The following is a 16,278-nucleotide window of genomic DNA, read 5'->3' as shown; positions in this document are numbered from 1 at the left end:
ATGCGCAGGCTCAGTAGTTGTGGCTCACGGGCCTAGTTGCTCCGCGGCATGTGGGATCTTCCCAGACCAGGGCTCGAACCCGTGTCCCCTGCATTGGCAGGCAGACTCTCAACCACTGCGCCACCAGGGAAGCCCAGATCTGTTTTTTAACATGCACCTACATGTTATACCAATGAAAGTAGCATTGCTTTCCAGCAGTTGGTAGTTAAGAAATCATTTGAGACTAGCCAAAGCGTATATAAAATCTTAACAAAATAACCAAACACATGAACTAGAAGCCATCCAATTTTGAAGAAGCTTAGCATATAGTTTATAGCATATTCTACATCTAGAGCACAACTTCAGTTATAATTACAGCATGTTCATGTTGTGCTGGTCTCTTCTGTTGTGCTGGTACCGTACATTTTGATTATCACTACTTTGTTGTAAGTTTTGAAATTGGGAAGTGTGAGAGTCTTCCAACTTTGTCCTTTTTCAAGATTGTTTTGGCTATTCTGGGTCCTTTGCAATTCCATATGAATTTTAGTATCAGCTTGTCAGTTTCTACAAAAAGGCAGGCAGGATTCTAGGTTGCCTTGAAGTTATGCCTTGCTTTGGGTAGTATCACCATCTTAACAATGCTAAACCTTATGATTCATGAGCATGGGTTGTTTTCACATTTATTTTAAATCTTTAATTTCCTTCAACAATGTTTGTAGTTTTCAGAGTGTAAGTTTTGCACTTATTTTGTTAAATTTATTCCTATTATTCTTTTTGATGCTATTGTAAATGGATTTTTTCCCTTAATTTTATTTTTGCATTGTTCATTGAAGGTGTATAGAAATACAATTGATTTCTGTATATTGATGTATCCTGCAGCCTTCCTGAACTCACTTATTTGTTCTAATAGTTTTTTTCTTTTGGTGGATTCCTTAGGATTTTCTTTATACACAATCAAGTTTTCTGCAAGGAGAGATAGTTTTACTTCTTTTCCAATATGGATGTATTTACTTATTCATTCACTTCTTTGCCTAATTGCCCTGGCTGGTACCCCCAGCACAATGTTGAATAGAAGTGGTGAAAGCGGACATCCTTGTCTTATTCATGATCTCAGGGGAAATCATCTAGTCTTTCACCATTAAGTGTGATGTTGACTGGTATTTTCATTGATGCCCTTTATTAGGTTGAGGGAGTTCCATTTTACTCCTCCGTTAAAAAATTTTTATCACAAAAGGGTACTGGGTTTTGTCAAATACTCTTTCTGTGTCTATTGAGACGATTATGTGATTTTTGTTTCTTATTCTATTGACATGGCGTATTACATGAATTAATTATCAAATGTTAAACCAACCGTGAATTTCTGGGACAAATTGTACTTGGTCAAGGTGTATAATTCTTTTTATATGTTGCTATGTTCAGTTCGCTAGTTACTATTTTGTTGAGGATTTTTGTGCCCATATTCATAAGCGATACTGGTTTGTAGTTTACTTTCCTTGTGATGTCTTTGATTTTGGTATCAGAGTAATACTGGTCTCATAAAATGAGTTGGAAGTGTCCCCCACCAGCCCCCCGCTTCTATTTTTGGGGAAGAGTTTGAAAAATTTTTGTCATTTCTTACTTTAATTGGTAGAATTTGGAAGCCATCTGGGCCTGGGTGTTACGTTGTATAGTTTTTTGATTACTAAGTCAATCTCTTCGGTGTTATAGGTCTATCCAGATTGTCTATTTTTCTTCTTAAGGCAGTTTTGGTAGTTTGTGTCTCTATAGGAATTTGTCCATTTCTTCTAAGTTATCTAATTTTGATGTATAATACAGTTGTTCATAGTATTCCTTGATACCTTTTTATTCCTATAAGGTCAATGGTAATGTCCTCTCTTTCATTTCTTATTCTAGTAATTGGAGTCCTTTTTTTTTCTTGGTCAGTCTAGCTAAGGGTTTGTCAATTTTGTTGATCTTTTCAAAGAATTGGGTTTTGGTTTTATTGATTTTTCTGTGTTTTTCTATTCCCTATTTCATTAATTTCCACCCTGATCTTTGTTATTTGTGTCCTTCTTGCTTTAGGTTTAGTTGCTCTTCTTTTTCTAGTGTAAGGTACACAGGTTATTGATTTGAGATTGTTCTGCTTAATATAGTCATTTACAGCTATAAATTTTCCTCTAAGCACTGTTTTAGGTGCATCCCATAAGTTTTGGTATGTTGTTCTTCATTTTCCTCCATCACAAAGTATTTTCTGATTTCCCATTTGATTTCTTCTTTAACCCATTGGCTATTTAGGAATGTGTTGATTTCCATGTATTTGTGAGTTACCCAATTTTTTTCCCCTGCTACATTGATTTCTAATTTCATTCTATTGTGGTTGGGGAACATACTCTGTATTATTTCTATCCTTTCACATTTATTGAGGTTTGTTTTATAATATACTGCTTATCCTGGAGAATGTTCACGTGTGCACTTGAGAAAAATGTATATCCTGTTGTTGGGTGGAGTGTTCTCTAGATGCCTGTTGGGTATAGTGTTGTTCAAATATTTCCTTGCTGATCTGTCCATTAGTGGTTCTAACCTAGTTGTTCAATCACTAATGAAAGTGGAATATTGAAGTCAACAACTGTTATTGTTGAATTGCCTATTTCTCCCTTCATTCCTGTCAGGTTGTTTTTTTTTTTTTGCCATGCCATGCCACTTGCGGGATCTTAGTTCCCTGATCAGGGATTGAACCCAGGCTCACAGCAGTGAAAGTGCAGAGTCCTAACCACTGGACCACGAGGAAAGTCTCCATTCCTGTCAGTTTTTGCTTCATGTATTTTGGTGCTCTGTTATATATATTTATAATTGTTATATGCATATATCCTTTTATCTCTAATAATATTTTTATTTATGTATAATAATATTTTTGTTTTAAACTCTGTTTTGCTTTCTTATGGTTGCTGTTTGCATGATTATATCTTCTTCCATCCTTTAACTTTCAAGTAATCTGTATCTTTCAACATAAAGTGTATCTCCCATGGATGGCATATAGTAGAATCTTGTTTTTTTTCCACTCTGCCTTTTGACTGGATTGTTAAATATATGGAATTTTTAATTTTTTTAAACTAAAGTTATAATGTTTCAAATGAAACTTGATTACTTTTTTTCTGGCATTATATTACTAAAACTACTGTCTTTGGATTAGTTAAAACATTTAACCTATTAAGAATAGGTTAAATAGCTTGTATATTACAAGTAGAGGTTGTTTTAAATATGGTAGATGAAATTAATTCAGTAGTTACTTCTTTTTAATTTTCTCTGGCAATATTAGGTTCTTTTTCAAAGACATATTCAGAATTAATTAAAGTCTTTTTGAGATATTGAATGTCTTCACATGTTATATTTTCGTTCTAAAATATGTATAATAGAGATTCCAATCAGTTGGTACTCTACTTAATCACTGAAAAATGCTAGTTTTCGTGTTGTGGTCTGTACAGGTAAAAGTTGATGGCCAGCTACGGTCTTATATCTGAGTTGATAACGACAGGACTGCAGCAGGCTGATCTTTCTGGGCCAGGCCTCATTTGCCTGCTTGTAAAATGAGATTATGAGAGGGGACCTGCCTGGAGTTGTGGGTAATCTCTTTTAATACACTTATATTACTTTATAAGTTCTTCTTAGTTATTTTACACATTTTTAGGTGCTTTGAAAAAAATTTCGTTTAAATATTAATGTGTTAATTTACTGTAAAATAATTAAGGCAAACTTAAGGTGCTAAGCCTATGCTGTTAGGTGTTTAGTTTTGTCATGTTCATTGTCTTGCATAATGACATGCTTTCTTGAGTGCAGAGAAATCAGTGGAAGTATAAATAGGTAGGTGGCTGAGAATTTCAAATATCCCTAGATATGCTTGTAGGATTGTTATATAAATGAATGTCTTCTATCTTACGCGTTAAATCAGAATAAAGGTTGTGAATAGTTGGCCTACATTATCTGGGTGGTTACTTTGGTGCTCTGCTGTGGATGAGGAAAGTTGGCCCAATATTTATAATCCTGTAACATGAGTAAAATTAAAATTTGCTTCTGCTAAAAAGAAAAAAATGAATATTATTTAGTTAAAACTGAAAATGTCAGTGGCATTATGAAAGTATTACAGTTGAAGAATGACCATTACTTACCAAATCTTGCAAGGGAATAATAATACCATTAAAAGAATAGTGAGGAAGTTGTTTAAAATATTGTAGAGCTTCAGGTTGAAATCTGGGAGTCATGTCTTTATGAATTTCAATGTCAATGATTTTCTTCTCTTTAAAAGGATTATGATGACTAGGCAGAAAGTAGGAGCAAGGGTTACAACTTTCAATTCTTGAGAGGAATGAGCATGCATAGCAAATAGGAGAAAGACGTGCTCCATGAATGACTCGAGAAAGGATCAAGAGGCCACAGGAATTCAGGTTCACAGGACAGTGAGTGAATAAATATAAGGAGTACAGCCGTACCTATAACCTTCCACAAAAATTACCAAGGCAAGGCTTAGAGGATAACTAGAAGGTGCTTAATTCATTGCTTATTTAATTTAATTAGAAGGTGAGCCACATGTGTGTTGGTTACATGTTGACTTTGGAAGATAAATGAGCCTTTCACAGGGTCAGAGTAGAATTCTAGATGTGAGAGCAGCTCTAGACTTCTACCTGTGTACGTTAGGGGAAAAAGACAAGGTTTTCTGAGCAAAAAGAAAGGGCCATTTTTCTTTTTCTTTTTTTGGTATAAAGATAAGCAGAAATTAACAGAGGTTTGAAAAAAAAATAGTTTAGCTTTGTCTCATCAATAAGGTATGAGTTTGGCCTGAAAATGGATTGTCTCTTTACCTTCAACGACCCGAAACTCTGGTCTCTTAAAAGTTTCATTGAGAATCTATATTTTCAAGCAATTATTGTTAAACATCAACATTTTTCTATCAAAGATATATTTGTGCCTTATGTTATTTTCTATTTCCCATTGGAATTAAGAAGTGAACTACTGCTTATCCTAACTTTTGAAATCCAATGAGAACTAGGCAATATGGCTAAAAAAGAGCATCTGGAAAGCTTATGTTATAGGAAGTATATTTGAATTACTTTTGGCAACTAGCAGTAATTTAAAGTAAATCACATATCTCCTGCAGACTCAAATTTCCCTAAGAGTAAAATAGTGGCTTGGCTTAAAATTTAGATCTATGAGATTTTTTCAAATCAAATTTTAACTAATTGAAGCTAATAATTTCACTTATATTCAGGATGAGAATACCATCTCTCCTTGTTGGTTTTGAAATAATTGTTTCAAAGGAGAATCACATTAAGAAGTTGAAACATGACTATTGTTTGGCCTAGGATTTTCCAGAGTCCCCCATGGACACACCGATATGCTACTGTTCATATGTTTTACCTCATTCCTCTACTTTTCCTCAATTTTTATCAATAGGTATATAAATTGATCTAATCAAGGTAGGATAGGTAAACTTACATATTAGATGATGCAGAATGAAAATGTGGAAAAACACTGGTTTGGGTTATAACTTAGTAAAAGGGCATTAATGGATATTTACTAAATGTTTTCCAATAAACATGTGTCTTTGCCATAAGAAAAAAGCTAATTCTTTACAAGTTTATAGACTTGAGGAAACCAATTCTGTTGTGTTCTTATCTGGCCTGTGTACTTCTAGTTCTGCATATAAGGTTACATGCTAATTTTCATGACAGATTTTAAAGATTTTGGTTAATATTCAATCTGATACCTGATTACAAGAGATGAGTTTCAAATTGCATTTAGGATTGTTGATGGAATTCACCTCCTTAGAGAAGTGATCATTTACAGCCCTTTGATGGGGATGAAGTCATATAGATCGCTTTGAAGATGAGTACTACTATGGGGAGATAACTGCTGGGTTGAAACTTAAGTGCTAATGAATTCACAAGGACCAATCAAGGGAGATGGGGCATCACATCATTTATTTAAAGTGTTTAAACTATCAGAAGTTTAATCGATCATATTGGTACGTACAAATTTTAAAGCATCTGTTTTTTACTGTACTCCTGCTTGGTACAGGGTGGGATGAAGTGTGAGGACTTTTTTTATTGTTCTGGGCTAGTTGAGAGACGTTTTAGTGTAGCAGAAAGAGCTGGGCTGATCAGGATGCCTGGATCCCAGTCTACATCTTTCATTACCAGCGCTGTATTTTGTCATCTGTACGATGTCATCCGTGAGATAAATAATATCTGATCTTCAAGTTGTATAACTGAAGAAAGCACTTTGAAAGTATAAAATATCACTGTAAAGTTATAAGGTATTATAATTGTAGGCAGTGAAAAATTTAGGTTATAACGCTGAAAAAAATATGCTGTTCTGTTTTTTTCCTTTTTGGTGCACTTTTCTAGGTGAATGTACCTCTTAGGAGCAATTGTCTGGGAGTGACTGGGATAAGCTTGGGCTGCACAGGCAGTGTGCTCCCCGAAAGACTCGGAGCAGCTCAGCCGGCACATCGAGAGTGTGAAGCATGAAGTACATTTATTCTGCAAAAGTGATAATTAAATATAAGACAACATTTCAAGGGTTCTGTTTTTTAAATAAATACAACAATAAAATCAACGAAAACTAAAGTCATATTCAGAGTTAACACAGGCCACCACTTTTCACAGACCTCGCGGCCCTTTGAAGACGGCATTCAAATGTTGATGTGAGTTGTTCACATATTTTAACTACACAGAGCAATTTTTTAAGGGTGGTGAAGCCACAGGATAAAAAAATAAAATCAATGACAGAAATTGGAACAAAGTATACTGTACATAAAGGTATCTGAATCTTCGATTTTGAGTTGAAAAAGAAAATGGGGAAGTCCCGGGTTATCCCACAATGTTGCTTGGACCTGCAGAGATCATGTCAGCCTCTGAGAGCCTTTGAGCTGTCAGCAGTCACTTTCTAAGAGTCCTGGGGGTGATGGACAGTGGGGCTTATCAAAATTGCAAAGGGTTCTGAAAATCATAGATATTAGTACAATTATACTGTCTTTGTATAAAAAAGCATCAAGTGTTCAGGGTATACATTGACTAGATTTATCAATATAATAGAAGATAGCTAGGATTTTTTAAGGATTTACCTTTTATTTTTACTGCATACAGAAGGATCAAACATTTAACTTGTCATCTTGCCTCAACTTAATTCCATATAAGCTCACAAAGGCAAGAAGTTTACTTTAAACACAGTATATTAATCATGAATTTGTGTTTGGCAAAAACAAAACAAAAGCCCTTTTGTTGTATGTAATATTGTATATTCCTGTGATTCAGTACCAAAGTATTTTTCTTTCTAAAATGTATTCATATTAAAAAAAATTATCACTGAGGAAGGGAAAAACATCCTTCTGTTGTGAATTGGTTTTAAAGATAACATTTGAGATAAAATTTGTACTTCTTTTACTCACTTCCACTCCCTTCCTTCTTCCTGTCATCGTTATCTTTACTTGAGATTTACTTGCTGCCCTGTGCCAGGGGTAGCAGGTGTCTGGCTCATGGATTGCTCAGTTGATTAAATCATTTGCTTGTCTTTTGAGGGGTGAGGCAAGGACAAAAATGTTAGTGATTTTTGGCTTTTGTTGTCCAAGCGCAACACTGCAGCAATATCCCATAAGGCCAGAAGATGGTGCTATTGTCTATAAAAGTAGACCCGCTGTTTTACTGTATTGTTCAAAGTAGCGTTTTAGGGACTTCTCTGGCGGTCCTGTGGGTAAGACTCCGATCTTCCACTGCAGAGGGCGCGGGTTCCATCCCTGGTCGGGGCAGTAAGACGCCCAAAAAATCAGTGTTTTTAAAGCCATTTGTATTTTCAAAATTCACACAGGGCCTAAGCAAACTAGCAAAATTTAGCAATTGTTTCTATGTGTTTTTTTTTTTTTTGCGGTATGCGGGCCTCTCACTGTTGTGGCCTCTCCCGTTGCGGAGCACAGGCTCCGGACGCGCAGGCTCAGCGGCCATGGCTCACGGGCCTAGCCGCTCCGCAGCATGTGGGATCTTCCCGGACCGGGGCACGAACCCGTGTCCCCTGCATTGGCAGGAAGACTCTCAACCACTGCGCCACCTGGGAAGCCCTGTTTCTATGTTTTTAATCAAGAGGTTTTGTATATCTATATCTATCTATCCTATCTATATCATATAAGGCATTAGACCTTTTTTTTTACAAAAGGATTTTTACAAATTGGATGCATTTTTACAAATTGGATTATGAACACATAATTAAGTGATGTTACTTTAAAGGGTTTTTTTGTATCTCTTGTAATGAAATTATAATACGGTGCCTAGGGAGAAACTTTTTCCTCCCGTCTTTCAATTTCTTACTCATATCCTTCTGCTTTCCTCTCTCCTCCCCACTCCTGCTGTATGTACTGTGGTGTCTTAGGCATTACAATGACTGTTGTAATTTCTATGGCAAGATGCAGTTGTTGAGAGTGCAATATTAATACTGCACATAAAACTGCCTTAGAAGGTTTATTGGTACTTAGCATAGATCCATTTCTTACTTGGTTGATGCTTTCAACACTAAGATTCTCATACGGGACTAGTATCAGAGTGGAATGTTACCAGTTAAACTTATTTGCCAATGAGCGATTGTTTTATCTAAGAATTATGTGTTTTATTGTACACTTAATGAGTTCAGCAAGGCCCAGGCCCAGGAGGACTTCCGTCTTTTATTCTATGGCTGAATGCCCCAGTTCAGGTTTGCCCCTGTGCTATCGGTTCTATGAGGTATGGATAGACTGGGTTAACTGGGCTACGAGGCGTGTGGTCACTGGGAATATCTTCTTGGTGAAGAGTTGTACAAATGTCACAAGCGAATCCGAGGGACGTCTGCAGATTGTTTGCAACAAGCTTGTACCCCAGGCCCTGATCTGTGCGCTTGGGAGAAGCCAGTGAGCAAAACCCGAAAAGACCCTGTCCTCATGGGGCTTAGGATGGAGTTGGGAGTGGAGAGGGACGTTATCCAAGCGAACGGTCCGGTGCGTTGATGGCGACAGTATTCGACGGAGCAGGGCAGGGCATGGGGACGCGGGGGGCGAGGCCAGCGGACTACGAAGTCGGCCAGTGCTTGGAGACTGGACCAGGGCGCTGGAGTTGGCGCGGGTGTGGGTGCACGTGCGGGGCGGGGCGGGGCGGGGCGGGGCGGACCCCCCCGGGGGCGGGGCTCGGTGTGCCAGGAGAACCCGGGACAGAGGCCGGACTCAGAGGGCGGGGAGGACCCAGGCGGACCATGGAGGCGGGGTTCTAAGCGGGGGCGGGGTTCTGGGCGGGGCGCACCCCTGGGGCGGGGCTCGGAGGGCGGGTTCGCGGACGCCATTGCGCTGCTACCGGCTAGCTGCGGTCTTGTCGGGCGCGCAGCATCGCGCCTCGTATCCTGGCAGTCCCCTGTCCGGTTCTCCGGCCCGGCCTGTGGCCCGTCCCCGGCCTGGTCTCCGCCCCGTCCACCCCCGTCCCCGCGGCGGCGCGCGCGGCCGGCTGGGCGGGGTTCCGGGGATGAGGCGGCGGCGGCGGTGCGCGGAGACTATGCTCCGCAGCTGAGGAGACGCGGCGCCCAGAGCGCGGCGCGACCCACGGGATGGCTCAGCCGGCCGGCCCGGAGGGCGGCGAGGGGCCTCCGGACCCCGGGGCGGCCGCGGGCCCACAGCACGCGCTGAGCCTAGAGGAAATCCTGCGGCTCTACAATCAGCCCATCAACGAGGAGCAGGCGTGGGCCGTGTGCTACCAGTGCTGCGGCTCCCTGCGCGCCGCGGACGCCGGCCGCCGCCAGCCCCGCCGCCGGGTGCGCTCGGCCGCGCAGATCCGCGTGTGGAGGGACGGCGCCGTCACCCTGGCGCCCGCCGCTGGCGACGCGGGAGAGCCGACCGCCGCCGCGGGTGAGCTGCCCCCCGCGATCCCCTTCTCCCACAGAAGGACCCCGCCTCGGGCCCTTCCCCCAACCCCCGCGACCCCTAGTCCCGTGCCCTTCCTTCCCGCGGCCCCCATCTCCCACGGCCCACGGAGGACCCCCACTCCGGCCCCAGGAGGACCTCGCCCCCCAGGCCCCGGCCCTTCTGTCCCGGCGCCGCTCCCTCCACCCCAGTCTCCTAGTGGAGGACCCTCGCCAAGGCCCCGGGCCCTTTCCATACAGCGACCCCCACATCTCCCACGGCTCCACGGAGGACCCCCGCCCCGGGCCCTTCCGCCCCGCGGCCCCCCACCGCTCACGGGAGGCCAGGGAAGCGGGCAGGGCCTGCGGCCGAGCGCGGCCCGCGTAGGTCTGAGCGTGGGCAGGAGCGTGGGCGGGGAGCGGGCGGCTGCGCCGGGAGTGGGGCGGGGGTCCGAGTGTCAGTGCGCGGCCTGTCGGGGCACCGAGGCCCCGGAGAAGGGGAGTGGGGTCGGTCCCCGGACGCGGGAGGCCGGCTCTGCGCGCTCGTGCTGCTCGCGGCCGAGCCCGGGTGGGATGTGTTCGGCGCTGCAGGCGTTCGCCAAGACCTGGTGGGGAGGGGGTGATGCGCTGGCAGGAGGGCTTGCGCTTTCGCAAGGAGCTGTCAGCCGATTGTACTTTAAAAAGACTGGCAACGATATTCCCTTGGTTGGGAATGTAAAAAAATCTGAGCCCTGAGGAGAATGCTGCTATTTTGGGAGAAATGAAGAAGAGGCTGAATTAACATAAAAATAAACAATACGATTTCCCTGTACATTAATATTTGTTGTGATGAAAAACAAGCTTGTAAAGTAGAAAGTTGACAGGATGTCAGATAACTGGATAAAATGGATTTTACTTAGGTCATTATCTAATGTAAATTCTTCAAGATTATCACCTACCCATCAACATATAGCTACGGCTTACCCAAATATCTATTGATGATGAAGAGAATGTTGATAATAGGTTTCTCCAATCAGTTTTTATCTAATTCAGCATTTTGAGAGACAGATCTATTAAAAACATTAAAAAAAGAAAATACACCCTTACTTAAAAAGTTGATGGAAGTGTTAAAATGCTTAAGGTGAAAGATGTACTTCAGAATTAGTAAAGTGACTTATTAAATTGATTAAAATAGAGAACAGTCAAGAGTATGTTATCAATTCTTTCAATTCCAACAGAACATTTATTATTTATTTTCGGTCTCAGGTAAACAGACTTTTAGAATTTTAATTTATTTAAAGCCAGTCTTTTTACGATTCTTTTGAAATTATTTCAAACAGTTTTTTAGTCTATTTGATGTGTCTATTGCTTTTAAACTTGGACAATATTAGTGGGAAATACTTGCAATTATAATTTATTTAAAGTGTTTTAATATGATATGAAAAGATACTTTCATAAAATACAGCAAAGTCATACCTTGAGACCCAGTGTTTCAAGGGGAAAAATGGTTGTATGCAACCTCCTTTTAGAAGTAGCATTGGTAGTGGTGATTTCCAGAAGGAACAAACTGGATTTACATTGTCCTTGAACTTAATCCCAGAGTTCAAGTTATGTTTGTGGACCTACTAGTAGTTCAGTTGTCAAAGACTAATGGATTCTGGTGGTAGTTTTAAAAAAAATCATAACCTTATGTTGAAATGAATTACTTTTTGTATCATTCATATGAATGATAACGTGTTGACTTCAATGTAATACATTCTCTCTTTCTGGAGAGAATGGCAGAGTTGTTTCCTGCAGCAGCAGTAATGGACTTGTAATCCATCCTCTTCCTACTTAGTTCTGCTTGTGACCTTTGCTGCCACTTGTGGAGAGAGCCCAATCAAAGTTGCTGATGTGGTCTTGAGCATTTTAGGGCCGATTGATTAAAAATTTGGGAAGTTCATACTAAAATAGTGTTTATATTAGATAATTTATTTCTTCTTAGTATTAAGAGTAGTTGTGTGGCTATGGAAGGCACAATGTCTTCTGAACATTTACTCTGATTCTTAAAAATGCTGTATAACTTGGTACTCCGCACACTTGTATAAATTCTATTTTTAAGGAAAAATGGTAATCTTGAACCTCCATTCTAAGAAGCACTTTGTTTTTCATTGTAAGATGTTTAATATGGTTGTATGGTGGCAGTCGACAGCATTTGTATTTTCATGTGTTATCCATTGACTTATTTTCTAAATGCAGGTTTAGGAAATTAAGTGATGTGCTTGAATTCATACTGGTAACTCTTTGAATCAAATCCAGGTCTTTTAACCTCTAGCCTTTGTAGTATTGTGGAATGGAACAGATTTGGTTTGGATTGGAATCATGATTCCTCCCCTTTCTAGCTGAGTGACCTTGAATAAGTTCCTTAATCTCCCTGAGTGAAACCTTCTCATCTGTAAAGTGAGAATAGATCACTTTTTCCCTATGGGATAGAGGTTTAAGTGAGATGGTATGTGTAAAGTGCCTAACGCAAGGCTTGGTATGTAGCAGGTACTCAGTAAGTTTTAGGTCTCTCCCTCTCCTGATCTTGCGGTCCTTTCATGGCACCACGGTGCCTCTGTCCAGCTGTTCTGTATTTCTTACTCAGAATTGGGACACATGTCTAGGTCAGGGATTCTCAGCCTATGCACTGACATTTTTGACTGAATAACTATTTGTGTGGGGGCTGTCCTGTGCCTGTGTAGGATGCTTAGCAGCATCCCTGGTCTCTACCCACCAGATGCCAGTAATCACCTGCCCCCTTCCCTGAGTAAACTCTTCAGACATGGACACCGGTCCCCTGTTGAGAACCATTGGTCTAGCCAATGATGGGTGGTGTCGTGGATTGTGTTTAGTGTGGGGAAATGGATCCCAGCTGTAATCTTCAAGCGTGTGAATCTTTCAGCTGGCCACTGTTCTCTGCTGTTGAGTTGAATAGTTGGTTCTTACCACTATCAGCAGTATCGCTCCATTTAGTCCCATAGGAAGAAATAGAACTTCACACTCATTCTTGACTTGTTTTGGAATTGGATGTATCAGTAATTGATTTTATTCTTGTTTTAATAGTATTGACACGTACAGAATATTCACATTCAGGTTGAATTAAAAAAATTAGAAATACATATAAGAGAAATAGAAAAATGTGGGAGGCATGGAAATGAAACCAATATTGGAAGAAAACAGTGAAGAATGGATAATTTTATTTAGCATTCAGATGTAACTTAAAGTCATTTACTAACATGACCATGAAAGCAGTGTGATATAGGACTGAAGGAGATTGGAGAAGAAGGAAAACTAGTTCTTTAGAGAATACCTTAAGAGGAAGAGATTAAATTATGAATCAGGATCTTAAAATGGGCAGTATATTTCATGAAGTATTTCTGTGATGACGGGAGGGTGATTTGTTGATTAGAATCAAGAGGGTTTATGATTTATCTTAGGTGGCTTACTTAAAATTTTTATTTTCCCCAATGTTTATGAACTTGTAGTCATAAAAAGACCTTATTGTTTGGTAAAAGTTTATTACATACAGGTTGGTGAAGTTTTCATTCACACCATTAATTAATGAGTCAAAGGCACTCAGGCTCTTGATATACAATCTGCTGTTTTTAACCAGGGCACTTAACTGGTCTTTAGACACATTTTAGTATACACTTTCTTTAGAAAGTAGTCATTGATGGAGTTTAGGTTATATTCCAGTCTCCACAAGATTATAACTCGTTTTTTTCTGGGATGTCACAAAGAATTATTAATGGTAGTACTAGAGCTTAGAACCACTGCATGGTCTTAGCAGCCTTGTAGACCTTAAATACCCATCTGACAAAAATAACTTTGTTTCAGATTTGGTTTCAAAATTTTTGATGTACCTTTAGCTATAGATATATAAAGAACACTTTCAAAATTATGAGCACATCTTGATTTAAAATCATTGTAAGGTTAGTGATAGGTTTTCCTGGGAGGAACAATGAAGGACTGCGTGCATATTAATAAAGGCATCCCTTGGTATAGGGAACATTGGGGCTTTGTTTGGGATTTGAAAAGAGGATGTGATCCGTGAGGCTTCTCGGCAGGGTTCATGCCAATTTGGTGGGGAAGTGGTCTTGGAATAATATCCTTTTTGAATTTAAAGAGAGACAGAATATTTGCAGAGAAGGTTGAAATAGTGAAAACATGTTTAAAAAGATTAATTTTTGTTCACTCTTGATATTTTTCTTGAGTGTTTACATTCCGATCATTAAATGAAAGGAATACTTGAGGTGTGTGTGTCCAGGGTAGTGGTTGGGGGTGAATGACAGTATTAGGGGTTGGTGAAATACCTTGTCAGTTAACAGCAATAGGTAAGAATTATTCCATGTGAACAATATGTCCAGATATGTAGGCTTAATTCAGTTTTAAAAACATGCACTGAGTCCCTACTACGTGCAAGCAGTGTTCAAGTTTAGTCATTATAGAGGAGAAAATAGAACATAAACAGTGATCAGTTTACCGTGAAGCTAACGCAGGTCAACTTGGAACCTGCTCCCTTACACAGTCCCCTTCTAGGCCCCTGGGGGGGCTTTAACCATGTGTCCAGATGACCATTTGCAAGATTAAGATATTTTAGCCATAATCAGTTAAGATTGCTGTCACTTTTGACTCCAGTTTACTCTCCAATGTACTTCCATTTGGGTTGTGTGAGAATGGCCACAGACGTTTTTGGGAGAAATTTTGGAATAATGCATTTGTGGTTTTGTATCTGTATTTCTGCCTTATGCAAAGGAAAACGGTGGAAAAATATCAGTCACATATACATATTGGTACATAAGTAAGTTGGGACTCCTGGGAAACGATTTGTCTTACTAAGAGTTTTTTCTTTTTTCTTTTAAAATTTTTATTTCTTTTTATTTTTGGAAGCGGTGGGTTTTCGTTCCTGCGCGCGGGCTTTCTCTAGTTGAGGCGAGCGGGGGCTACTCTTCGTTGCGGTGCGCCGGCTTCTCATTGCGGTGGCTTCTCTTGTTGCGGAGCACGGGCTCTAGGCGCGCGGGCTTCAGTAGTTGTGGCTCGCGGGCTCTAGAGTGCAGGCTCAGTAGCTGTGGCGCACGGGCTTAGTTGCTTCGCGGCATGTGGGATCTTCCCGGACCAGGGCTCGAACCCGTGTCCCCTGCATTGGCAGGCGGATTCTTAACCACTGCGCCACCAGGGAAGCCCTTACTAAGAGTTTTGACTCAACTTTAGAAGAAAAAAAAGTCACTGATCTACCAAGGACTATATGTTGATAAGAGATGATGAGTCACACTCTGCCTGTTTTATTTGTAAGGTGGGAATCGCTTTCCTGCTTCGTAGGTTCTGTAAAATGGCAACAGTTCCCATCCCACTTTCATAATATTGGAGTCATATTTCCCATTTGCTTCCTGTTGGCTAAGTAGAAAAAAAAGAAACTACCGTCTCCCAGATTCTTGTTTAAAACTATGAGGAAAATACTGCGTGTTGCTAAATTGCCAAATTTAATGTTTTTTAAATAAATTTTTAATTTTGAGATAATTTCAGATTGAAGAAAAGTTGCAGACATAGTGCAGAGGGTTCCTGTGTGCCCCTCACCTGTTTCCCTTTATGTTAACATCTTATATTACTGGGTACGTTGGTCAAAACTAACTAACGGCATATTACTATTAACTAAACTTCAGACTTCGCTTGGAGTTCCCTAGTTTTTCTATTAGTGTCCTTTTTCTGTTCCAGAATCCCACCCAGGACACCTGGTTGCGTTTAGTCATCATGGCTCATTAGTCTCTTCTCTCTGTGGCAGTTTCTCAGACTTTCCTTGTTTCCCATGACCGTGAGAGTCTTGAGGAGTACTGGTTGGGGGTTTTGCAGAACGTCCTTGTATTTAGGTTTGCCTGCTGTTTTCTTGACGAGGCTGGGGTTATGCGTTTGAGTGAAGAGTACCAGAAAGGGGAAGGGCTCCCCTAGTCACATTGGATTGAGGCACATGATATCCACGCAGCACCACTGGGGATGTGAGCCTTGTTTGTCAGGTTTCTCCAATAAAGAGTTTTACTGTTTTTCCCTTTTCTATACTTTATTCTTTGGAAGGGAGTTACTGAGTCCAGTCTGCATTCACGGGGGCCGCCTCCTGGAGTGGTGAATATCTACTTAGTATTGTTGGAATTCTTCTGTAAGGAAGATTTGATTCTTCTCCCCATTTACTTATTTATTCAATCATTTATTAAGTCTGGATCCATGTATGTTTTACGCTTTGTTATCTGTTACCATGTTATTTCTTTTGTTGCTCAAATTGTTCCAGTTGTGGCCATTGGAAGCTCCTTCAGGTTGGCTCCCATGTCCCTTTTTTTTTTTATTTTTTGCGTTTCGTGGGCCTCTCACTGTTGTGGCCTCTCCCGTTGCGGAGCACAGGCTCCGGTCGCGCAGGCTCAGCGGCCATGGGTCACG

The 16,278-nt window shown here is 40.8% G+C and overlaps 1 protein-coding gene across 10 annotated transcripts in view; it reads left to right on the top strand.

Moving 5' to 3' along the window:
* The first annotated feature begins 9,323 nt into the window (after positions 1-9,323).
* The window catches only part of SPIRE1 (spire type actin nucleation factor 1), a 217,323-nt gene continuing 210,368 nt past the window's right edge, over positions 9,324-16,278 (top strand). For all 10 annotated transcript variants that reach the window (XR_008616012.1, XM_024120731.3, XM_028480732.2 and 7 more), the window contains exon 1: positions 9,324-9,862. Coding sequence is in view for 9 of the 10 variants with exons in the window: in XM_024120731.3 (XP_023976499.1) it covers positions 9,565-9,862 (298 nt within the window). In the remaining variant the exon portion in view is untranslated. The remainder of the gene's footprint in view (positions 9,863-16,278) is intronic.

The sequence above is a fragment of the Physeter macrocephalus genome, chromosome 19 (assembly GCF_002837175.3).
Source record: "Physeter macrocephalus isolate SW-GA chromosome 19, ASM283717v5, whole genome shotgun sequence".
NCBI classification, from domain to species: domain Eukaryota; kingdom Metazoa; phylum Chordata; class Mammalia; order Artiodactyla; family Physeteridae; genus Physeter; species Physeter macrocephalus.
Note: the sequence above shows the minus strand (reverse complement) of the source record. Positions and strands in the feature narration are given on the sequence as shown.